Source organism: Sus scrofa, chromosome 6, assembly GCF_054392235.1.
Source record: "Sus scrofa isolate SSC_HxYL_T2T_F1_AM1 chromosome 6, Sscrofa_HxYL_maternal_Yorkshire_Landrace_v2.0, whole genome shotgun sequence".
NCBI classification, from domain to species: domain Eukaryota; kingdom Metazoa; phylum Chordata; class Mammalia; order Artiodactyla; family Suidae; genus Sus; species Sus scrofa.
Genome location: NC_139388.1, coordinates 2,465,330 through 2,490,536, shown reverse-complemented (window position 1 = coordinate 2,490,536; position 25,207 = coordinate 2,465,330). Strand labels below are relative to the sequence as shown.

General features: G+C 58.0%; 1 protein-coding gene and 1 long non-coding RNA gene across 2 annotated transcripts in view; one reads left to right on the top strand and one right to left on the bottom strand.

The window, feature by feature from the left end:
* LOC146402146 (uncharacterized) overlaps positions 1-25,207 on the top strand; it is a 345,416-nt gene that overhangs the window by 283,517 nt on the left and 36,692 nt on the right. The window lies entirely within an intron of this gene.
* KLHDC4 (kelch domain containing 4) overlaps positions 3,047-25,207 on the bottom strand; it is a gene marked incomplete at its 5' end in the record, with an annotated part of 45,291 nt that continues 23,130 nt past the window's right edge. The window contains 7 exon segments of the mRNA NM_001243840.1: positions 3,047-3,488; positions 4,114-4,242; positions 4,774-5,179; positions 5,649-5,857; positions 7,363-7,438; positions 10,826-10,985; positions 12,878-12,970. Coding sequence (NP_001230769.1) covers positions 3,319-3,488; positions 4,114-4,242; positions 4,774-5,179; positions 5,649-5,857; positions 7,363-7,438; positions 10,826-10,985; positions 12,878-12,970 — 1,243 coding nt within the window. The 3' untranslated portion in view covers positions 3,047-3,318.

The window sequence follows — 25,207 nt, the reverse complement described above, 5'->3', positions numbered from 1 at the left end:
CGAGGACTCGCGGCAGGGTCATCCTTAATCGTGCTGGAGACAGGGTCTGCTGCCGGTCGGTTCAGCGAGGAGCCAGAGTCCCGATGAGGCCTGGGTCTGGGCCAGCTCCAGGAGCGGGTCAGCAGTTCTCCTGCCGTCCCCGTGTCGTGAGACCAGTGGGAGGCCCAGACTGAGCCCATCTGCCCCAGATGCCGAGAAGCGTCACCATCTCAGCCTTAAGGGAGGCACAGCTGCCTCTGCGTCAAAACACTTGGACAGTGCGACCTCGGGGACACGGACTGTGGCAGCGATGGGGGTGCTGAGATGTCGGGGTCAGTGCTCCCAGGGAAGCGGGGTGCCTGGCGCCATGGGCGCTGCCGGAGGGAGACAGCCACGCAGGACGGAGCCCGGACAGATGGTCGCGCCGTTCTCATTGAGGCCGACAAGGACAGCGCCGTGAAGGCGGCTAAACGTTCCCGGGACGGATGAGTCGGCTTAGGTCTGAAGCCCCAGTGTGGAAGCGCCCGGGGGAAAAATGGGCCACACGGTTTCTCCAGGTTGTTCCCAAACCTCAGAAAAGGGGGCAGCCCCGGGGCGGGTCAAAGTGTGGCCAAGAGCCTGCCCCAAGGGAGTCGGGCATGGCCCTGGGGCCCACTCACCTCCTGCCCCGCCCACCCTGGCGCCGTGTACCATGCACGCCAGACCCCTCGCCGTGCACCAGGACCCACACCCTCCTGCCATGGGCGCGGGTCTCCAGCTGCGCTGCTGCTGCTTGGTCACATGCTGACAGCACCGCAAACCCACAAGGGGCAGGAGCCCCCCAGGGAGTGACTGCTGCTTCCCGCGCACCCCTGGCGGTGCCTCTTTGGGGTCACTTCTTCAGCCCATCTCAGTCACTCGTGCCACACCTGCCAGTAGAGTCAGAGAGGAACGAGGCTCCTCCCGCAAGGCCAGCACTCCACACCCTCAGAACCAGAGCACTCAGGTCCTAGCACAACCCACGTGAGCCGTGGAGCAGGCCAGGCAGTTGCCCATCAGGTACTGTGTCCAGTGGTATCCACCATGTGTGCCCAGCTTGAGGGTCGCTCCCCTCCCTAGACGTGACCCACTCCCAAAGGAGCAGGTACGTCACACAGCTGAGCGGTGTCCACTGACCGAGGCCCACCCCTCGCCAGGCCCACCAAAGGCAGAGACCAGTGTGCAAGGCCGTTCTCCAGGGACCCAGCAGGGCTTCCATACTTGGGGACCAGGGACGGAGAACACAGGTGAGGGCAGCTCTGTGGCCAGCACACCTCCCCTCCCCCTGGCGCTGCTCCTGCACCCCTGGGACCCCCAGCTCTTCCCCCTGGGCCTGAGGGAGCCCTGCTCCCCTGGCAGCAGCGTGGCTGGCTCAGTGCCGGACCTGCTGCGTGGTGCTCAGGCCTGCACTGCACACCCACAACTGTGGCTCAGGCGTGACCCTCACCTGGAGCCCCTGGACAGAGCGAAACCCGTCAGACCCTCCAGTGCGACCTGCTTGTGGGCACGATCCACGCTCCCATGGCCCGGGTGAGCCCTCACTCCAGCAGAAGCCTGCGCTCCGGCCGCTCTGACACCGATCCCCTGGGGTTCACAGGCGTGTGGGGCTCGGCCTGCCCTTCCCTGCCTCCTCCCTGTCCTGGGGCGGGAGCTGCTGATACAGACGCCTCGTGCACTGATGACAAGAGAACACAACCACATCTGATTTTTCGTACTGATAAAACCACTAAAACCTGACCTCAGCCTTTTTTCTTCTCTTTTAGCTGGAAAAATACCTTGGTTACATACAAAATGAAAATAAAAGATAGTTTTAACAACCCTGACTGTTTAAATCTCACCATTACTAAATATTTTACGATCTGAAAGCAAGAGACACTGCCAAGACCAAAGAAAAACGTTGCTCCTCTTAGGATCAAACAGCATTTGAAGCTTGGGTGACTCGCATCAGCTCATTATAAATCAGTGCTTTCCCCTGCAAATTCCCTCTGCTGCCAAAACCCTGAGATGGGCACGGACGTGTTCCTTCTCGCGGAGCCACGCGGCCTTCCCCTCAGCGTCCCTCTGAAACACCTGGGGCTCTCACGGGCCCTGCAGCAGGAAAGCTCCACGAGCACCCTGGAGTCGGACATGCACCCCCTGCCCACCCCAGCACGTCCCCCCACCCCACCCCTCTCCTCACCGGAACCTGGGAGCCCGGCCCAGTGTGAACAGAGGACGCCGAGGTGACTCACGAGGGCAGGCTCTGCCCGAGTGACCTCACAGGCTGTCTCCCAGGCCTATTTTCATTTCTTCCACGTCAGCGTCTGTGTTGCTCAGGAGGCAGCTACCCTCTCTGCTTGGAATTCTCCAGCTTCAGGGGCTGGGCTGGCGCTGGCAGCGTCCACGCAGCTCCTCGGCCCCTGATGGCTCGCAGGCAAGCGGCCAGGCAGGCGAGAGCCCCGGTGGCCTTGCTCCCACCCTTGGGCTGCAGGGGCTGGTGCCGCCGTTCTCGCTGGACTCTGGTCAGAACCCTGGTGCCCAGGGCTGGCCTGGCCCTGGATGACTTGAGAGAGAAACGCAGGTGCCCTGGTCTGCTCGCGAGCGCTCAGGCCAGTGGCCTCCAGGCAGCTGGGCTTTCTGACCTGAGACGTCAGGGTCCCTGCAAGGATCGCTGAACGCGGCAACGGGACTGTGTGCTGGCCCTGCCAGAGCCGACCACGTTCCCCCCCCGCCCCACTCCTGGAGGGGCTCCATCCGGTCAGTCTCATCCCACTGCACATGGCGGGGCGGGGTCTGTAGGTCTCACGGGTGTGACCTGCCACGGCTCCACCACCTGCCCACGGGTGAAGAGGCCCGGAGGAGCTGGGCTGCAAGACCGAGAGACGCAGGCAGAGCCCGGACTTGCTTTTACAGAGAGCCTGGGAGAGGCACGGTAAAAGCAGGCCCGGAGGAGCTGGGCTGCAAGACCGAGAGACGCAGGCAGAGCGCCGGGCTTGCTTTTACAGAGAGCCTGGGAGAGGCACGGGCGCGGGGCGGCCACGGACGTTTTTCAGAAATCAAAGAGACGGTCTCTGGGTTGCTGACGTGAGGTCAGCTAGAACATTGGTCTCCCAGTTCTGCACACAAGAACCCCCGCCAGAGCCCAACGTCCCACTTCTCAGGCACAGGGCCGCCTCCTGTGCGGGCAGCTCGCCCTCAGCTCGGACGCCCGCCAGAACCCGGAGGCTGCAGCAGCAGGACCACCTTCCCAGCGGCAAGTGCCAAGTCCAGCTCAGGCCGCACTCAGCAAGCTGAGGGCAGGGAACCTCAGCTCCCACAGTCTAACCTCGGGCCGTGTGGGGCTCACGCCGAGGCCTCGAAGAAAGCCTTGGCCATGGCCTGGGCCGACCTCAGCACTCTCTTCTCCTGGGCGCCGGGTGCAGCGGCCTCGCGGGCAAGCTTCACCCAGTACTGCTCCGTCCTGGGCAGGTAGTCTACAAACGGCTCGCCGGGCATCACTGAGGGGTGGTGCTCTTTTGGGGGGGAAGGAGGGGAAACAAGCAAGACACACGCTCAGTGGAGGAAGCAGCCTGGGTCTTGGGGAGCCAAACACATGCGCGCCCGGATTCACCCTTCTCCTGGATCAAGGGGAGGCCCTTCTCCACCTGCCTAAAGAACACTCCCTGCCCCCCAAGAGCTGAACAGGAGTTGCCGTTGTGGCTCAGCAGTAACAAACCCAACTAGTACCCATGAGGATGCGGGTTCAATCCCTGGCCTTGCTCAGTGGGTTAAGGATCCAGTGGTGCTGTGAGCTGTGGGGTAGGTTGCAGATGCCAGCTCGGATCCTGCATTGCTGTGGCTCTGGCGTAGGCTGGCAACCACAGCTCTGATTGAATCCCTAGCCCGGTAACTTCCATATGCCCTGAGCGCAGTCCTGAAAAGAAGAAAAAACAAACAAAACACCCAACCCTGCTTAGACAACAAGCGCGATTCCAGGGTAGTCTATAACAGTCAAGTGTTAACTAAAATTCAGTAGAAATTTAAAACCTCTAGTTACCAGCAATGGGGCTCTGGCAGGGAAGAGACCTAAGCTGTGAGCTCGGGGAAGGCGGGGCCCGGAGCCCCAAGAGGACCACGCACCGGGCACACAGCACTCACCCCCGCCATCGTCGTCCTCCTCCTCCTCCTCGTCCTCGTCGTCCTCGTCGTCCTCCCCGCCGCCCTCGGCACCCTCCACCTCGTCGCTGTCCTCCTCCGAGTCTGTCTCCTCCAACCACTCCTGATTCTCTTTAAAGCCAACGGGGAAACCAGAGCGTCAATGCAGCCGGGGCGCCGGGGACAGCAGACAGGCCTCGGCCAGCCCCGAGGGTCGTCCTCCCTTCCGCCTAAACCCAGGGCGCCAGCGTGAGGGCGTGAGGGCCTGGCTCAGCGCTCAGGGCAAACCCGAGGCGCACGTCGAGGCAGAGACGGGCAGAGGAGCTGCACCCCGAGACGGCAGTCGAGCACAGCCCTTCAGAGCCTCTCCCGAAACGGTGGAGCTTAAGTCATTTTCGGCTCAGACCTAAGAACTGAGCAGTGGCCGAGTCCAGCGCAGCCCAGGGTGCGACGGGGCCCTGGGACGAGGGAGGGCCCCGCCCCGCCTGCTCCGGGTGCACAGGGCACCCCCAGGGGCAACGTTCAGGACCAGACCCGCCACAGCCCCGCGCCCGAGAGGGTCCGAGGCTCAGAGCGGTGGCAGGACAAGCCCGGCCACGCGCAGACGTGCCCCTGGACATGCTGCCCCGACCACACAGTCAGGGCTTTGCGTCCGCCCCTCACCTGGATCCGCCTCCACCAAGGCCGTCCACGCGTCCATCTTGTGGAGGTCCAGGCAGTACAAGTCGCTGAGGGTGACCTGGCGGTCGCCGGCCTCAAACATGCCACCATAGAGGTAGAGCCGCCCGTGCTTCACGGCCAGCATGGCGTTGGAGCGGGGGCTGGGCTCCACCGTGGGGACTCCTGCCTCGTCGGGGCTGTCCTCGTCATCGTCGGACGCTGGCCGTCCTGCGGAGCTGGGGGCAGCGAGCACCTGTTTAATGGTGACCACAGTGCCGGCCTCTGAGACCACCTCTCTGACCACCTCCAGGGGCTCCGGGGCGCCTGGCCCCTCCACTTCCTGCTTGTCGGCCGTGCCAGGCTCCGCTCGTTTGCCCCGCCTGCGCCTCCTCTTCTCCGCCTTGGGCCCCTGGTGGTAAAGAGCAAGGCAGGCCATCAGAGCAGAGGCCGGGGGCGGCCCTGGCCCGTCCCCCAAGGCTGAGGGAGGGAGCGAAGGAAGCAGCAGCACAGCGCCACCCACCCGCCATCCACCTGCCTGCGCTCACCCTCCCCTGCTGCTGGGTCCCCACCTGACGAGAGCGAGCCCTCCGCCTGGCAGCTCCCCTGGCAGGGGCGAAGGCCCTTCAGCCAGAGCTGGTCTGGGCCCAAGTGGATCCTGTCTCTGAGGCCTCCGACCTGCTGAACCCTTCTAGGTCAGCAGCCCCAGGCACCCCAGTTCCAAGACAGCAGCCATGGTGCTGCGTCTCTCAGGCTGGCATTATCAGCGGGCTGCGGACGACCGGGTCCCCCCTCATGGGGACAGCTCCACGGAGCCTCACAGCCAGAGACCAAGCGGCTCTGGGCGTCACTGGTTGGAGGGGCAGCCAGGCAGACGCTACCTTCAGCTGTCCCGCGAACCAGCGGTTCCTGGCGGGGTCGTAGAAGTACAGGTCGTTCAGGAAGTCGCCCTGCAGGCTCTCCTCCTCCTCCTCGTCACACACCCCCCCGAAGAGCAGCGTCTGATGGTTTGGGGCCGCAGCCACTGAAAAGCCGGACCTTGGGGTGGGCTTGGCTCCAGAAGGGTTAATCCGGGTCCACGCCCACCGGCCTGCGGAGGAGAGAAGTGGGGACACGTGGACCCACAGGACCGCGGCTGGCGCTCTGCTGCCTCCCTGGTCAGCACAGCCCAGAGGGGGCACATCCTCAAGGGCCAGTCTTCACCGAAGCAGTGTTCACACCTCCCAGCACTTGCCCGGGGCGCCGAGCGGCTGTGCCTGGAAGGGAGGGGTGGGGCGAGGCAGGTGCACCAGCTCTGGAGGCGCCTGCACCCAGCGCCCTTGGCCCGGCCCTCCCGCAGGTGACAACACCGCGGTCCTCCCCTCCTGGCGCGTCCTGATTTCCCCGCAGCCCTCCATATCTGACCGGGTCAGCTCCGGGTCTTCCCAACACGGCTGGAAAAGGGAACTGGGGTTTTCTTTGGCGGTGGGTGGAGGGGGGTTTGGCAGCATCCACAGCATGCATGTGTCTCCCAGATCAGGGATCAAACCATGCCATGACAGGGACTCTGAGCCGCAGCAGTGACACCACCAGATCCTTAACCCACAGTACCACCAGGCAACTCCTGGGATCATTTCTTTCTTTTTTCAGAGCCACACCTGTGGCATATGGAGGCTCCTAGGCTAGAGGGCCAATCAGAGCCACAGCCACGGTCACACCAGATCCGAGCTGCAACTGTCCCTATGCTGCAGCTCACAGAAACACCGGATTCATAACCCACTGAGCGAGGCCAAGGATCGAACCCGCACCCTCACGGATACTAGCTGGATTCTTAACGCACTGAGCCACAACAAGAACTAGGATTGTTTCTGAAGTGAACATTTTTTTCAAAACGGGAGAGCAGGAGACAAGGGCGAGCTCTCCCCAGAGCCGAGCCAGCTGCTGGGCGTGCGTGGCCACAGGACACAGCCCCAGCTGCCCCGTTAGGGCCACGGGTCACTCCCGACAACCCGCTCTTTAACACGGAGGGAAGAGAAACGAGCACACGTCAGGTGCTCTGCACGTGGTCAGGGTGGGGTCCCCTTCCTGCCAGGACCTCGCAGCTCAGGGTGCACAGGGCCCTTCTCCCCGGGGGCCGAGCTCAGGCTGCGGTCCCACCGCCTAGAACAAGTCCAAGTTCAGGGATGTGTAAACAGGGCTCTAAACCTGGGCCTCCGGGTCCTGAGCCGTCACCCCAACACAGCGTGGCTGGAACCTGAGACGCGCATGGCGTGGAACGGTTCCAAAGCCTCCGCGTGCGCAGGGTCATGGCAGAAAGGGGAGAGGTTCCTGCCCCGCAGGCCCCTTGTGCCACGGAGACAGGTCTCCTGTGGGCCGACGGGCCGCCCACCCAGGCCTCTCTCTCAACCTGAGCTTCACAGAATGAGCCCCGGGACCTCAACCCCCGCCCCCCAGTAACAAGCATCCTGTGCGTTCCCGTCCTGACATGAGACACCCGCTCCTGAGCAAGGAGGACTGGGAGGTGGCACAGATGCCATGGTCCCCACCACAAAGGGAGTCGTGTTGGCCTGGCCCCCGCCCCCGCCCGCCGTCGTGTCCTCGGCGGAGCACACATACCTTCTCTCCCCTCCTCAGGCTTCAGCAGGAACATGTCGCCGTGCTGGGTGCCTCTGTCCACGTCCTTCCGGACCCTCTGCACAAGCAAACGGGGCGTGAGCAGCGCCAGGCCGCGCCCTCGTCTCCCGAGCCTCCAGACCAGCCTGGTGTGAACAGGCGCGGCAGCTGCTGGCGCCACGAGCACAGGCCAAGCTGGCGAACCCCGCGGTGCGTGGCCCGCGCGCCAGCAACACCCAGAGCTCTCGCCTCAGCTTCCCGCCGCCTCCACCCCCCACAGAGTGGGACTCAGGCCCGGGGGCAGGGGCTACTCCAGGCCCCGCGCAGAAGGCAGCAGGGCCATCTCACGGCTTTCCTGAGCTCACGCCAGCCGTCCCGACCCGGGCAGACGAGCCTGGGTCCTCGCACTCACCTTTCACCCCAGACGGCTCTCCCGGGTCTCAGCGACTTTTAGTCTCTGTCCTTCACATTCCTGATTTCTTTTTTTGGTCTTTTCGTCTTTTTAGGGCTGCACCCACGGCATATGGAGGTTCCTAGTCTAGGGGTCGAATCGGAGCTGTAGCTACCAGCCTACACCAGAGCCACAGCCACGCCAGACCTGAGCAGTGTCTGCAACCTACACCACAGCTCACAGCAACGCCGGATCCTTAACCCACTGCACGAGGCCAGGGATCGAACCCGCAATCTCACGGTTCCTAGTCGGACTCGTTTCCGCTGCGCCACGTCGGGAACTCGGCGTTCCTGATTTCTAATAAGCCTGTGACTTCACAAGAGCTTCCGGTTTACAGAAAACTCCGAGGGCAGCACGGAGAGCTCCCACACACGCTGCACTATGTGCCTACGTGTTGTTATTTTCTTTAGGGCCGCATCTGGGGCACATGGAACCTCCTAGGCGGGGGTGGAATCGGAGCTGTAGCTGACGGCCTCCACCACAGCCACGCCAGATCTGAGCCACAACTGCCACCTACGCCACAGCTCACGGCAGCGCCGGCTCCTTAACCCTCTGAGCGAGGGCAGAGATCGCACCCCCGTCCTCATGGACCCCAGCTGGGCTCGTTAACAGCTGAGCCACGACGGCAACGCCATGCTTCTGTGAACGCCTCGCATCAGCACGGAGTGGTCACAAGGCTGGCAGGTCACCATGAAGGGAAGTAGGGATCACTCACACTGCCTCAGGCCTCCTAGTGTCCTGCTGCCACCCCAGGACCCAGGGCCCTGAGTCATCATGGGCCCCGAGCTTCGCGGCTGCTGGCGGCTGCTCTGCGCTGCCTCCTTTGCCAACCTCGAGCTGAGGAGCAGGGCCTCTCCTGGGGCTCTGACGCGGCTCTCACGGCTGTGCAGGGTGGCTCCCGCAGGTGAAGCACACTTCCCGCCACGTCCCATTGCCATTGCCGTGGACCCTGGCCACCCGGGGAGCAGGGTCCACCAGGTTTCTAGGGGTGGTCCCTGCCCCACCATCCTCGCTGGAAAAGCGCCAGCCTGCACAGGCCCCTCTCAGAGGGAAGGGGTGGTGCCCCACCCTGCCCCCCTGGGAGGAGGGTCCACACTGGTGCGGGATTCTGTGCTGGGCATCTGTCCCTTTCCCAGCTCACTTCATCTAATGACCCTGTGCTCACAAGCACATGGACTCACGGGTATCTGCGGTCCACTTTGGCCTGTGACCTGACGCCACCTCCCTGGTTCCCCTGCTCGCACGTCTCTGGCTACAGGGTCCCTGTCAGTCAAGAAGGTCCCTTGCAGATGCGCCCTGGTCTCTGGCACAATAAGGAGCCCCGCTTCCACCATGGGTCACAAACAGCAAGACGGCTGCTCTCTGGGCATCAGAGGTTCTCCCTCAGGACCCAGGCGCTAAGGGGGCGCTTTCTTGCCGTAACGTTGAGATACGTCCCTGAGACCCAGAACCTGCCCTGAGAAGGCAGCTCTGCCTGTGGGACCCCGGCCTCCGCAGACAACAGCTGGCAAGGAAGGGCCCTGCTGGCTGGGGTCTGTGCGCCCCGACCTTCCCACTTCTCCTCCCGCCAAAGCGCGACTCCCAGGTCCAGCCTCCTGTCCTCCAAGGGAGGAGGCGGCGGGGCACCACGCTTTTGTGCAGGAAGCCCTGCGCCACCCATCCTCTCGGTCCGCCCGTCTCACTGGCTGCACGTCAGTCTCCTCTGCAGATCCAACGGCTCCAGAGCAGAAAAAGCACTTAGTCACTGGAGCTGCCAAGCTGCCACCCAGAACGTGCGGAGCTCTTCAGGTCTCAGCTCCTCTAAGATGGGCAGAGCAGGGGCACGGGAGCCCCTCACAGAGAAGCCCATCCTCTGCCTGCAAACCTCTGCTCCCGTGGCATTAACGGGACAGACCACATCTGAGAGACTGAACCAAGCGTCACAAGGTCCAGTGGAAAAATAAGTGTCAGGGGAGTCCCTGTCGTGGCGCAGCAGAAACAACTCCCACTAGGAACCATGAGGTTGCGGGTTTGATCCCTGGCCTCGCTCAGTGGGTTAAGGATCCTGCACTGCTGTGGCTGTGGTGTAGGTCGCAGACGCGGCTCATATCTGGCACTGGTGTAGGCCGGCAGCTGCAGCTCTGATTGGACCCCTAGCCTGGGAACCTCCATATGCCACAGGTGCAGCCCTAAAAAAAGAAGAAAGAAACAAAGAAAAACAAGTGTCTGCACCACTACCCAGTGTGTCTGTAAGCCCAGAGACCAGCAGCAGCAGCCTGCACATGTGCACTCGCGCCCAGCGTGGCCGCTCCAGCCTGATCGAGCATTCCCAACTCTGAGCTCCCACTGCCTCGGCCTGATTCTAGCATCAGGAGAGCACACGGCCCAGACCTAGCTCCTGGCCCGGCACGGGAGCAACAGCCCTGGTGAGGAGAGGCTGGCAGCCGTCTGGGCTCCCCACCATCCCGAGCGTCCGCCTCTCGGGTCCACCCTCTGGGGCCTTCAAATTTATCCCGGAGTGTGGGGACTGGCTCCAGGTAGAGCAGCCACCACCCGGTCAGGATCACCAAGAAGAAAAGCGCCCAGAGACGGGCGTCCAAGGAGGCCACTCTCCACCACGCCGCGACGGCTGCCACACAACCAGGCCACGCCGACGCGCCAGACACGACTACAGGCCACGCCGTCGGAGCAAGCGCTGGGGGGAGGGCTGTCCTAAGCCCTGAGACAGCGACAGGCCACAGTGCCATGTGCACACTGGGAGGTGGACATGGGGCACTGCCCACTGAGGGCACCTCGCCGCCGTGTCATTCCCACCTCGGCCTCTCGGGGCCGAGGATTGCAGCATCACGTGGCTGTAAAAACCTCGGCCTGTTCACAGAGAAGCCCATCGACACCATCTCTGAACACCGCACGTTCAACAGAAAGGACCGTTCGAATCCAACCAACACAGGCGCTCGGCGGACGCTCTCACTGTGAGTGGAACCGCACAGGCGGCAGACGGAGCCCCCGCGTCCGCGCGCGCCCGCCGCGTCTCACCTGCTTCGAGTAGCCGCCGTAGATGACGATGCTGCCCTGGGGAGTGACGGACATCTGGCAGCCCGACCGGGGCGTGGGCCCCGTCCCTGACGGGGACAGCTTGGTCCAGGTCGAGGTGTCCAGGTCGAAGGTGTACACGTCGTTGTAATAAATGTAATCTCTGGGGTAACACGGGCACCGCAACAAAAAGGCCGCCACATGGAGAAGCAAACGGGATTGAGTTAAAGCTACGTCTCCTACACTCTGTACAAAGGTACTGGTTCAAGCACAGTTAAGTGCACATGGAGGGACTGCAAGCATGTGCGTCTGCTTTTCGAACGAGCAGCAGCCCTGGCCCCCAGAAGCCAAGTAATGCGCCTGGGCCTCAAAGTCCTTTCACACTGAAGATTACATCACGCGCCCTCCGAGGTTTACAACGTCGCCGTCTTGCAAATAACCACGTAAGGTTCCCACCTGCGTGTTCAAGTTCAACAGGGAACCACGAGCCCCGAATACTCAGAACGGAGCAGAGGCCCGGCTGGGGCCTTCCAGGAGGCGCTGTGGCCCAAGCCCGTGGCAGGGGACTCAGAGTGCGGGCGGGGCCTTGAGAAGGGGGCTGCGTGTGGAGCCGCCACGGTGCCGCAGAGGCCCAGAGGGAAGAGCTGGCGGGACTTTCACAGGTGGCCACTGGTCGGAATGAAACCACAAGACCGGGAGGTGCTCTGCAGACAGTGGCCCCAGAGCCGAGACCGACTCTCCAGGAAGGAAGCCTGGGCGCTGGAAGGGGTGAGAAGCCAGCGCGGTGGGACTGGATCCCTGCCTCCCAGCTGCGCGCAGACCACCCAGGCGGGCGCCCCGCAGCCAGCACGCAGGTCACCGAGCTCCCCGGGAAGGCCGTCCGACGCGGGGTGCTAAACTGGACGATCCGTGCCCCCAGCAAACACACCCTCCTGGGGGAGCGGGGCTCTCAGGAGGTGGACTCAGGAACGCGGAGGTGCAGGTTTTAAAAGACTTCACCACCTTCCCCTGTTTTAGACTTTGCATTGCAGATTTTCAGCAAGAATAATCCTATTCTCAAGATAAATAACAACTGTTCCCTGGTTTTAAAGTTCAAACTAATTAGTTTAATATGGAAGGTGACTACATAGATAGCTGCTCAAGTATCTTCGTTTTTTCTGAAATCCTTCACAAGCAATAATTTCAAAACAAAGTAACGGAGGACAGTGGCTTTGAAAGTTCTGATCTTGAAACGGCCGCAAGTCACAACCGCTGTGAAACCTGGTTCACCTGTGACCTGCGAGGGACAGGATGCAGGGCCCGTGCTGTCCTGCACATGGCAGGTGCTGAAGAGACCCGCTTCACCACAGGTCCTGCCTCTCTGGGCTGCACTAAGGACATTCGACAAAGTGCAGCCACTGCTGGAGGCTTAAAGCCACAGGGGAACGTGCCACCAGGCCGGGCACTCAGGCGCAGTGCAGACAACCACGCCCTCTGCAGGACGCGGGCTGTCCCTCGCTCCCCACAAAGGACCTCAAGGCGACTTCAGCCTGCGCTCTGCAAGTGGGGCCCTGAGCTGGCAGAAGGGCAGGTTCTTGGCCTCACCCCAGGCCTCCGTGAACATGCCTCGCAGAGGACGCGCAGCAGGCTCAGGTCTGAGAGCCCATCTGCGAGAGGACTGGCCACTTGGGGGGGGGGGGTGGCTGTGCCCGTGGCACATGGGAACTCTTGGCCGGGGATGGAACCCTCACCAAGGCAGTGACCCGAGCCGCCACAGTGACAACACTGGATCCTTAACTCGCTGTGCCGCAAGGGAACTCTAAGACTGGCCACCTTATGTGCAGGCTGTAGATGCAAAATTAAAACGCGGGGCCCCTTGTTCAGTACTCATGAAGACAGTGAGAGCACTAAGCCAAGCTGGAAGCCCTCCGCAGCTGCCCGAGCCGCAGGCCCAAGCAGCCGGCCCGGTGTTCAGAGAGGTGCAGCATCGTACCTTCCTTGTGTGTTCAGGCGGTTCTTCCTACAGAGGCCCACTCCCGGGGCCTCCGGAAAGAAGAGCCTGCTGCTGCGACTGACCTTGTGCTCTCATGGAAGCCACCAAAGAGGATCAGCTGTCTCTTCCAGGCCACCATCCGATGTCCACTCCGGCCGGAAGGACCCCCGGGCGACCTAAAAGCCAAAGAAAAACGAGAAAGAGCCCACTTGGTACAGCAACGCACGCGCTGAGCCCTTGCCGGGAACCCGCCCCCTCGCCCCCACGCCGCCAAGAGCGTCCTCAGCACGTCGCTAACCACAAACTCCAGAAAAGAGCAGGAGAAAACCTCCTTGACCTCAGAGTAGAGAAAGAACATAACCAGCCAGACTCCAGCCAGGCAAGACTCTCGGACTCCTCAAAACAAACTGCAAATGTGAAATGAACACCACAAAGCTAAGAGACAAGCAGGGAGAAGTACTTGGAAACGGCCATGGGCACACGGCTCACGTCCAGAGGATGTGAAGGATCCTGGGGCGCTCCCGCGGCGGCTCAGCAGTAACAACCCCGACCAGCACCCGGGAGGACGCAGCTTCGATCCCTGGCTCGCTCAGTGGGTTAAGGACCCGGCGTTGCCTGAGCTGTGCTGCAGGCCTACAGCCACAGCTCTGACTCAACCCCTAGCCTAAGAATTCTTACTTTGCTATCTCATCAGTAAGATAAACAACCCAATAAATACACCGGCAAAAGATCTGAAGAGGAAGCTCACAGAAGACGTAAAATTACACACAGATAGACGCACAAATGTCTCACAAAACATAAAGAGACACTCAACATCATTAACCGTCACCTGCTTAATTACACGGAAACTGCGGCACGCTCCCCTCCCGCACCAGCAGGCATCCAGGCCAGGAGGCACCAGAGCTCGCTCTCCCAGCTCGGGGGAAGCGACGGGACGAGCCGAGCCTCTCACAGCGCCAGCCCAGGCTCAGCACTCAACTCGCCATGTGAACCCAGACAGTCGCCCCGGGAAACAGGTGCACGGAAGCCCGCACGCGTTCAGAGCGCCATTCCTGACCGTGCCCGGCTGCCAGCGGCCGGAGGGCTCCGGGCGGACTGACGCACGAGGCGTGGTCGGCCACGCAAAGGGGCCATCTACTCAGACGCCACGACGGGGACGGCCTGAAACATCCCGGGAAGAGGAGCAGGGAGACACGAGAGCAGGGTCTGGACAACTCCACTCGCGTGGCGATTCGTAAACAGCCAGAATCAATCTCTGGGGACAGCAGCTGCCCAGGGCGATGGGAGGTTCCGGCTCGAGTGGGGGGTCACACATGTGTTATGCTCTACAGCGTGGAACTCCATCACAACGAAACTGAAATGAGAGCACATGGAAAGCCAGAAAAGGGACTTCTAGTTTCTGGCGGGGCTCAAAAGGACCTAGGAAGTTGCCACTCAGCCCTGTAAAAAGCTGGAGGCTGAAAAATCCACAGCTCTTGATCTGGAAGAGAGAGCGCGGGGGCCACAGGAGACGCTGCTGCCCACAGATTGGGGACGGGCAGTGACTCAGAGTCGTGCCCCGTGGGGAGACACAGGCAGAGACACACAGAAGCCACCGCTGGGGCAGGAACACCTCAACGTGGCCGAGCAAGTGCCGGGGCTCAGGGCAGCCGACGCAGACTGCGAAGCTCCAGGGCCCCGTCCCTAGGATCCCCGCGCGGCTGAGCTTTAGCTCCAGGAGCTCGAGTGGAGACGGCCACGGCCAACATCCGAGGGCAACCCCTGCGCTTCCGATGGCGGCAGGGCAGACGAGGAACCACTCTGAGACACCCGGGCCTGCCCTCAGGAGCACGCGGCTCCCTTGGGGGAAGAGCCTAAGCTGCAGAGCACTATCAGAGCCAAAACGACTGCGAGGGAGAAAAACCCGGCGCCAGCCATCCTGTCCCAGCTGACGGGATGGAGCCAACTGTGAAAGGCGTGGGAAGTTCCCGGTCCAGAGGCACAGGCGTCACCAGGAGACCTGACCACAGTCAGGGGCCTAGAGAACACGCCCCGCCCCGCCCACCTCTCACCCCAGCACTAGCCGCCTATTTACAGCCGTTCCTCTAATGATGTAGCACGATAAGATGCATCCCCCAAAGTCAGACGGGGGACAGAAGCGGACGAGGCAGGAATGCCGGAACGATCAGACCAGGAATCTGCAACGACTGCGATGAACACGCCAAGGGCTCCAACGGACAGAGGAGGCGGCAGGCGAGGACAGATGGCAATGCCAGCCGAGAGGTGGAAATCTAAGACAGACGCAAAACGAAAAGGCGAGAGGTGACCACCGCTGTGACAGAAGCCCTCTGACGGGCTTGCGAGCAGACTGGACACAGCTGAGGAAACAATCTCTGAGCTGGAGGACACCTCAACAGACTCCTTGGAAACCAAAAAGGGGGAAAAACCAGAACAGCATATCCAAGGACAAAGGCGCAACATGCATCAGAAGGAGAAGAAAAAAGGAACAGAAGAAACACTTAAAATAGCACTTACTGAGACTCTCCCCAAGTTACACTCAGACCCAAACTACAGAGCCAGGAAGCTCAAGAACACCAAGCAGGATCAACGCCAAAAACTACACCTCAGTCTATCACTTGCAAATTACAGAAAGTCAAAGGTGAACAAAATACCTTGGGAGTTCCCATCACGGCTCAGGGCTAACAAACCTGACGAGTGTCCGTGAGGATGCAGGTTCAATCCCTGGCCTCGATCAGTGGGTTCAGGATCCGGCACTGCCATGAGCTGTGGTGTAGGTCACAAACACGGCTCAGATCCTGAGTGGCTGTGGCTGTGGTGTAGGCCGGCAGCTGCAGCTTGGATTCAACCCCTAGCCTGGGAATCTCCATATGCCATGGATGCGGCCCTAAAAAGACCAAAAAAAAAAAAAAAAGGAAAGAAAAAGAAAAAAGAAAATATCCTGAAACCAACCAGGGAGAGAAACACCTCAGTTACAAAGGAACACAGGTAAGAACTAGGTCCAGCTTGTCCTCAGAATCCATGCAAGCAGGAAGAGGGGAAACATTTCAAGTGCTGAGCGGAAAAGCCCACCCACGCAGCATTCTGCACTCTACAAGAGTATCCTTCAAAAGCGAAGGACAAATACGTATTTATGAGACAAATAAAAATTGAGAGACCCTGTTGCCAGTACAACTGCTCTGCAAGAAGTGCTCAAAGAAGTTCGTAAGAGATGAGGACACAGGATGGGCCAGAAACTCGGTCTGCATAAAGCAAGAGCACCGACGGAGGAGTACGGGGAGGACACACCTCTTTCTTACTCTTCACTGACTCAACAGCTAACGGTTTCAATACCAACAGCAACAACGGGGCGTCCCGGTGTGGCTCAGTGGTAACAAACCCGGCTAGTATCCATGAGGATTTGGGTGCAATTGCTGGCCCTGCTCAGTGGGTTAAGGATCCAGCACTGCTGTGAGTCGGGGCATAGGTCCCAGAGGCGGCTCGGATCTGGCGTGGCTGTGGCTGTGACACAGGCGGGCAGCTGCAGCTCTGATTTGACACCTAGCCTGGGGACTTCCATATGCTGCAGCTGTGACCCTAAAAAGGGGGTTAAAAAGGCAGCAGTGTGTTGGATTACGTATGCTTCTATATGCACGTGTAGATATAACATGTCTACCCACGGCGTAGGGAATACATGTGTCTGGTGTGTATACATGTAAGTGAAATGAATGACACCGCGCTACAAGGGACGGGAAGAAGTCAGGATTAATTACCGTGTTTCTGTCAAGGTACCCACACCGCTGTGAAGTGGCAGAGTGTGATTTGAAACTGGACTTGGGGAGTTCCCACTGTGGCTCAGCAGGTTAAGAACCCGACTAGTATCCATGAGGATGCAGGTTTGACCCTTGGCCTCTCTCAGTGGGTTAAGGACCTGCCATTGTCACAAACTGCAGCACAGGTCGTGGATGCAGCTCAGATCCATCCCACGTTGCTGTGGCTGTGGTGTAGGCCTCAGCTGCGGCACCCACTCACCCCATGGCCTGGGAACTTGCGCACGCGGCAAGCGCAGCCAGGAAAAGAAGGCAAGATGAAGGAAGGAGGGACAGCAGGAGGCAGGTGGCCCTGGACTTGGCTAAGTTATAAATGTTTATTGTGCGCCACCAGCTCTGGGCAGCCACCGAAAAGTTAAAAAAAGGCAAAACTGACATGCTGAGACGAGAGAGAGTGGGATCACGTCAAGTGCTCAGTTAAACCCACAAAAGGCACAAGCTCGCCTGTGGTGGGGTGCGCTAGGGATCCAGTGTTGCAACAGCGGTGACACAGGCTGCACCTGCAGTGTGGGTTCAATCCCTGGCCCAGGAACTTGGGCATGCCACGGGCACAGCCAAAAGCAAATGGATGGAGAAAGACATATCCTGCTAATAATACTCCCAAGAAACTAAGAGCAGCTACATTAATTTCAGACAGACCTGAGAGCAAGCAAAGTTATCTGGGATAAAAAAAGCATGACATGATAAAAAAGGGGCCAATTTTCTAAAAAGACATGACAATTCTTAATATCTAGAAGCCTAACAACAGACAGCCAAACTATATTAGACAAAAACTAATAGAATTGAAAGGAAAAATAGGTGACTCCACTGTAATAGAGAATACAATGCCCCCTCTCAAAGATGGGCCGACACCAGAGTGCCCACTGTGATGCAGCAGGGTCAGGGCGCTGGGAGATGTAGGTTCAACCTGGGGCCTGGCGCAGTGGGGTAAAGATCTTCAGCTGTGGCACAGGTCACAGCCGTGGCTTGGATTTGATCCCTCGCTGGGGAACTTCCACAGGCCGCAGATACAGCCCCCCCAAAAAAAGAAGGGACACACACGCGTGCGTGCGCGTGCGCGCACACACACACACACACACGACTGAATCACTTTGCTACACAGCAGAAATTGGCACAACACTGTAAATAAACTATACCTTAATTTAAAAAAAATCCAGAGTTCCTGTCATGGCTCAGTGGTTAACAAATCCGACTAGGAACCATGAGGTTGCGGGTTCGATCCCTGGCCTCGCTCTGTGGGTTAAGGACCTGGCACTGCCGTGAGCTGTGGTGTAGGTCACAGACGTGGCTTGGATCTGCCATTGCTGTGGCTGTGGTGTAGGCCGACAGCTACAGCTCCGATTAGACCCCTAGCCTGGGAACCTCCATATGCTGCAAGTGTGGCCCTAGAAAAAGACAAAAAAAAAAAAAAAAAAAAAACCAATGATAAAACTATAATGCATAAGAATATGATAAAGAATCTAAGTATGTATAAATCACTTTACAATACAGTAGAAATTCACACAACATTGTAAATCAACTACAATAAAATTAAAAAATAAATTATAAGGGAAACTTATGAAATGGAAATGAAAATACAACTTACCAGAATTTGTGGAATGGAGTGAAAGCAGTGCTTAAAAGGAAATTTATAGGATTGAATGCACGCATTAGAAACAAAATATAAAATCAATAATCCAAGTTCCACCTTAGGAAACTAGAGAAAGAAGAGGAAATTAAACCCAAAGCAAGCCAAAGAAAAGAAACAAGAATCAAAGCAAAAATTAATAAAATTTAGGAGTTCCTGTCGTAGCTCAGCAGAACAAATCCGACTAGGATTCATGAGGATGCAGGTTCGATCCCTGGCCTCGCTCAGTGGGTTGGGGATCCAACGTCGCCACGAGCTGTGGGGTAGGTCACAGATGCGGCTGGGATCCCGAGTTGCTGTGGCTGTGGCGTAGGCCGGCAGCTGTAGCTCCGATTTGACCCCTAGCCCAGGAACCTCCATAGGCCGCGTGTAAGGCCCTAAAAAACAAAACAAACAAAAAAAGACAAAAGAAACTAATAAAATTTAAAACAGGAAATCAATAAAACCAAATGCTGGCTCTTTGAAAAAAAAATGGTAAAAGAATCAATAAACCTCCAACCAAACTAAGAAAAAAAAAAAGGAGAGGCTATCAAGTACTAATATCAGAAGTGAAAGCAGGGACACCACTACAGATCTCATGGAAATTAAAATGAAAATAAAGCAATAATGAGAACAACTCCACGCCCACAAATGTGACAACCTACATGAAATGCACCTACATGAAAACAGACTTCATCGCAAGAAACAATCTGTCAAAACCCACATAAGAAGTAAACCGTCTGAACAGACCTGTATCTATTAAGGAAATGCCATCAATAACTAACAACTTTCCGAACAGAAAGCAGAAAGCCAAGACGGTTCCCCAGTGACACGCACTGCGCATTTAAGGAAAAAGTCATTGAGATCCTCTCCAGCCTTTCTGGGGACAGCTTCCGTCCTCTAGGCATAACCCCAATACTCAAGACCTTCTAGGAAAACGACAGGCCGGTATCTCCCATGGACCAGATGCAAAATCTTCAACCAAATATTAGCAAGATAATTCTGAAATACAAAAACAAGTGGACACTATGACATGGGACATTTATCCCAGGTAGGCAAGCCTAGTTCAAAGTTTGAAAATCAATATAACTCATCACATCTGACCGACCAAAAAAGAAAAAAATGCATCAAAATCTAAAACCCACTCCTGATAAAAACAAAAACAAAAACCCTCTCTCAGCGAACTCGGCTTCAAGGGGAACTTTTCCGACGTGACAAAGAGCCACCAGAAGTCTACAGCTAACATCACACTTGATGATGCGAAACTGGAAGCTTTCCCACCAACATCAGACACAAGACAAGGCTGTTCTCTCTCGCCATTCCTTTTCAGCTTCCTGCATGAAGTCCTCGCTAACACGGAAAGAAAGGGAACTTAAAGGAAGAAAGACAAAAAATCTAAGAATCACCAGGAAAACTTCTGGACTGGTAAACATTCGTAGCAAGGCTGCAGGCAAAGTCCAACCAAAGTCAAGGGCTTCCCGACAAGCCCCCGACGGACAGGTGAAATGTGAGGTTAAAGCAGAACCACTTACATTTGCACACCAGGGTTAAGTAACTAGGTATAAACCCAATAAAATATGTGCAAAATCTATATGGGGAAACTACAAAATTCGGATGGACGAAATTGAAATACTGCATCAACGGAGGGACGTTTCATCCGAAAGAATACTATCGTCAAGATGTCAGTACTTCCCAACAGACCTACAGATTAAGCACTGCCTGAACCAAAAGTCCAGCCAATTATTTCACGGATACCAACACACCAATTCTACAGTTTATATAGAGCCAGAGGACCCAGGAGAGCCAACCCGGCGGTGAAGACGGAGTTGGAGGACCGAGGCTACCTGACTTCAAGGCTTACGAAAAAGCTAGAATCATCAAGACACTGTGCTGCTGGTTAAAGCACAGACAACAGACCAATGGAACAAAGCAGAGGGCCCCAAAACAGATAATCCCCAAGGACAGTCAGCTCATCTTTGACAGAAGAGCAAAGGCAACACGGTGGAGCAAAGACAGGCTCCCCAACCAACGGTGCCGGAACAACTGGACATGCACAGGCAAAAGCACGAACCTGGACACAGACCTGACCCCTCCCACAGCAAAGGACTCAAGATGGATCAGAGGCCGGCATGTGAGGTAACTGACAGATAAGCTGGACTCGACTGAAATGTAAGGCTTCTGCTCTGCAAGACAGTGTCAAGGGAATGAGAACTCACCGTCTGGGAGAAACACTTCTGGATAAACGATTTTCATCCAAAATACACAAACAACTCCTAAAACCCAATAGCAAGGAGGCAGACAACTGGTCTTAAAAACGGCCAGCGCGGCCACTCAGACACACGGGCCAGGCACCTCTGCTCGCCTTGTTTGGAGGTGGTGCCATCTCAGCCTGGCTCTCCTACCACGACCCAACCGCGATGGCCAGCTCCCCACAAAGGCAACACCTCCAGGCTGCAGAGAATGCTTCCAGCCGAGCCACCCAGTTCTGCACGGTCTGTAGGGAAGGCGCTTATGCATTCCACCAAGCCTCCCCCAAAGCAGGGACCCTAAAAAACACAACACAGAATCTCAAAATGAAAGAAAAGCGGAGTTCCCGTCGTGGCGCAGTGGTTAACGAATCCGACTAGGAACCATGAGGTTTCGGGTTCGGTCCCTGCCCTTGCTCAGTGGGTTAACGATCTGGCGTTGCCGTGAACTGTGGTGTAGGTTGCAGACGCGGCTCGGATCCTGAGTTGCTGTGGCTCTGGCGTAGGCCGGTGGCTACAGCTCCAATTCAACCCCTAGCCTGGGAACCTCCATATGCCGCGGGAGCGGCCCAAGAAATAGCAACAACAACAACAACAAAACAACAACAAAAAAGACAAAAGACAAAAAAAAAAAAAAAAAAAAAGAGAAAAGCTCAAGCTGCCCGATCAGCGTCTCCCCGCTGGCCCACCTCGGGTCTCATCGCCTGGGAGAGGACCCCAGGGCCTCTCTTACTCCACGCCAGGACACAGCCCCTTCTCACCGTCCCTCAAACGCTCAACCATCCCAGTCTCTCCCTGAACGCCCCCGGCTCAGCAACCTCCCTCTCAATGTGTCATTCCAACCAGCGGACTCAGCCATGGAGAGTCAGCCAAAATCACCGGCCCCGCTCCTGAAGGCTACACCCAGCTAAGTGCCTCTTGCAGCATCAGCCTGGGGCAGCCTCGCCTTAAGCGGACCCCACCACCACGCCTGCAACTCACTAACTCCTCCTCGTCTGCTACCAAGGGCAACACTGTCTTCTGTTTTTCTTTTCTTTTCTTCTTTGGCCCCGTGGCATATGGAAGTCCCCGGCCCGGGACTGAATCTGAGCCAGAGCTGTGACCCAGACCACAGCTGCAGCAAGACCACCAGATCCTCAGCCCACTGCACCCGCACAGGGCTGGCACCTCCACAGAGACAAGCCAGATCATTAGCCCACTGCGCCACAGCGGAAACTCCCCAGGGGCAGCTTTTTAGTGGTACATTTATACACAACCTCCAAGGAAAACTTACCCCACATCCATTTCACCTTGCTAGATTCGGCCCATGAAGATTATTTTGGATGCCAAATTTGCCAAGCAATTCGTCTGCTTTCATTCCTAATGACTAGCTTTGTATCACACTCAAATCTAGGAAGCGTGTTTTCTTACCCAAATTCATGATAAAAATACCAGATGGACAGGGCTCAGAAGGACAGCCTGGGCCACGCCATGACACCACCGCTGCAGGGTCATGCCGCTGCTGGGCACCGACCCCGCCTGGGCACCCTCCTGTGGGAGCAGCGCTGTCCTGGGGCAGGCCCCGCCCACGGGATGAAGCAGCGGGCACGACGTCACCCCCTGGGGCGGGGCTGGGCTGGGAGCCGGGGACGCGCCCCTCTGCTCAGCTGCACCCGGAGAGCTGAATGACCACAGCCCCGAGTCGGGCAGACAGCAAACTCCCCTCTGGAGAAACATTCTGATTTACCGTTTCTTTGCCAGCACAACCTGGGAGCAGGTTTTCTTTCAAATACTAGTAGTTATGCTTCCAACTCTACTTCAAAAAAAGGCAGGTGGGAGAGCCCGAGCGCTCCAGGGTCAGTCTGGTAACCATGACCCTGGAAGGCCCAGCGACCTCCAGAAAGCGCCAGCCAGGCATCTCTAGATGCCTCCCCGGAGCCGAGCAGCCAGGTCAGGGCCTCCTGCCCACGAGCCTGACGGGTGCTCCATCCTCCGGTGAGCCAGGCACGGAGGACTCAATTAACTTTCTGCGGCAGCAGTCAAGTACCACTGTGTTTTGTCACCAAAAAGGGAAAATTTTTCTATAAAAAGACTCTACATATTCCTTTAGAAAAATGAAGCCACCCAAAAAAGCCTGTTTATATTTGAATCTCCAACAGGCACTTCTCAACTGCCGTCACTCCTAAATATGGAGTCTTAAGAAACTAACGCGCCCCACTCGGCCAGACCAGAAGCGGCACAAAAGTCCACGCGTGCTGCTCTGGGGGTTCAGGCGCCGGCGCCTCCCAGTTACGTGCAGAGCAGCGCTCCCGCCGGGCACGCTGCCACCCAGGCCCCTCCGGGCCGGCTGTGCTGACATTACAGAGACGCCCGCGCGTGGGCTCCGGGTAGAGAGCTAGGCGCGCAGTAGGCACAGGCTTCGCAGACTGTTTTCCAGTTTACACCTGACCAGAGGCGCTGCAGTGCCGCGCCGTCCCCGAGACCGCTCCCGAGCACGGGAGCCATTCCTCTCGGCATCCCGGAGATTCAGGCCACATCAGCCGGCCTGACAGGGAGGTCAGCCCGGAGGCCCCACCCTGAGTAAAGGCCACGGCCCTCGCCCACTCGGAGAAGGGCTCCCACGCGGCCCCAGCCGGGAACATGTGCAGGAGGCAAGAGCACCTCCCCGTTGAAGCAGGGCATCCCTGGAATTCGGCCCCACTTTTCCAAGCCCCGCTCAAACCCCGATGTGGGGCTTCGTAAGTGTGGAGAACATATGCGCACTGCACGGGCTATCAGCAGCAGTCGTCGGGATGCAGGCGGCCCACCAGCGGGGTCCTCCTTTTAACTCTTACTCTTAAGAAAACCCCCTTTTGCAGCGTGTCTGCACAGTAAGATGACCACCGGAGGGGGTCTGTCCCCGGAGAGGCAGAGCAGGTGGGTGCTGGCCGAGTCCTGCCTTTGGGGGAGCTGCCCTCCCACCCACACGGGAGCACCCAGCTCCGCCCCTACCTCCTGGGGGAGATGCGGCTGGGGAAGGCGAGACTGTGTTACAAGGTAAAGACACCTGCGGTGCACAGAATCTGCCCTGCCAAGTCCAATATTTTCTTCTCTTTTTTTTTCAAACCAGGGCATTCTGCAGGCACCTCCCACCAAGGAGAAAGGCTTGAAGAGACTCTCCAAGCCTCTGGGAGAGCCCGTCGCATCTGTGCGTCGTGCAGGCAGGAGGCCCTGCTCACACAGACGCTGAGGTCCTCTTAGCACCAGTAACGCTCGACTTGTCCTCTCATTTCCCAACTGTTAGGACGTCAAGGAAACGCTGCTGGAACAGAGAACATGCATCTATGGAGACAACAAAGATGCCGAAGGGTCCGTGTGATGCAAACGTGGGGCAGAAACGTGAGAAGGTCAACAAAGAAAGAGGACTTCTCATTATGAGCTCAGCGGTGACAAACCCGACTAGCATCCATGAGGACACGGGTTCGATCCCTGGCCTCGCTCAGTGGGTTAAGGATCCGGTGTTGCCATGAGCTGTGGTGTAGGTCTCAGACGAGGCTCAGATGCTGCATGGCTGTGGCGCAGGCCAGTGGATGTAGCTCCAATTGGACCTCTAATCTAGGAACTTTCCATATGCAGCATGTGTGGCCCTTAAAAAACAAAACAAAACAAAAAGACAAAGGAGCAAAAGAAGGCCATGCATGGCCTGGGCAGAAGAGCTGGGGCCAGGTCCTGGGTGCAAGTCAGTGGGTGCTGGGGCCATGCGCAAATACACCCACCCCAGCCCGCCCGCCCCACAGACACACACCTGACCCAGCACACGTGTTCGCCCTGAGACACAGAGCCTGCGGTGACCTGACCTGAGACGTTCCCACACCCCAAGTCAAAGCACCGTGACGCTGCTGTGCAACAGATAGGGCACAGCAGTAAGAGAAGCGGGGGCCAAGCCCAGGTGCAGCCCAGATGGATGCACAGAAACAACACTCCCCAGCAGAGCCAGGCGCCAGAGTGCCCACAGTCCACTGCCACGACGCTGATGCCCAGCAGACCTTGTGTGTGCACAGAATGCCCAGGCAGCACGGTGGGGAGCAGGGGGCTTCTGGCATGCCGACAGTACTCTTCTCAGACCTGAGCAGAGAGTCGAATTTGTAGAATTCATCAAGCTACCGTGACTATTTTACTATTACTTGTGTTTTACTTTCATAACGGTACTTCACTTTATTCAAGTGTGCTTTTATGAAACGCACCTTTACAGAAACCTTGGGGTCTGGGAGCAGCACCCAGAGAGGCAGGCCTCTGGCTGCAAAGGTGCTCAGTCCCGCCCGGCACCTTGTGGGGAATGGGGTCCCTGTTCCACCTGCCCAAGGCACTCTGACCCACGCAAGGCTCAGGTCACTCAGCGTCCAGGGGTAGGAGAAGGCCCGTGGGTGCACAGGACTCAGCCTGCGTTTCGACCGCCACAGCACACGGTGCAACACTCCTGCGAAGCAAGGACCCTCGCAGGCACTGGTTGCTCAGGGTGCCCCTTCACAGCCCGACCTCTCACCCCGGGAGAACAGTCCTAACTACTCCAGACAGACCCTGCCTCTTCCTGCTGCTGTTTCCACACACATGGAAGCTCGCTCAGACTGTAACTGAGCAGGGCCCTGGGAGGCCCTCCCAGAGGGACCTTTTATCTACAGAAAACCTGCAGTCAAAGAACCCATTTAGTCAGAGAAGCGGGAAAAAGGAAAACAGTCAAGGAAGATGGAATAACGACAGTCCAGCTGTTCGGCGAAGCCCAGGACCTTCAGGTCCTCC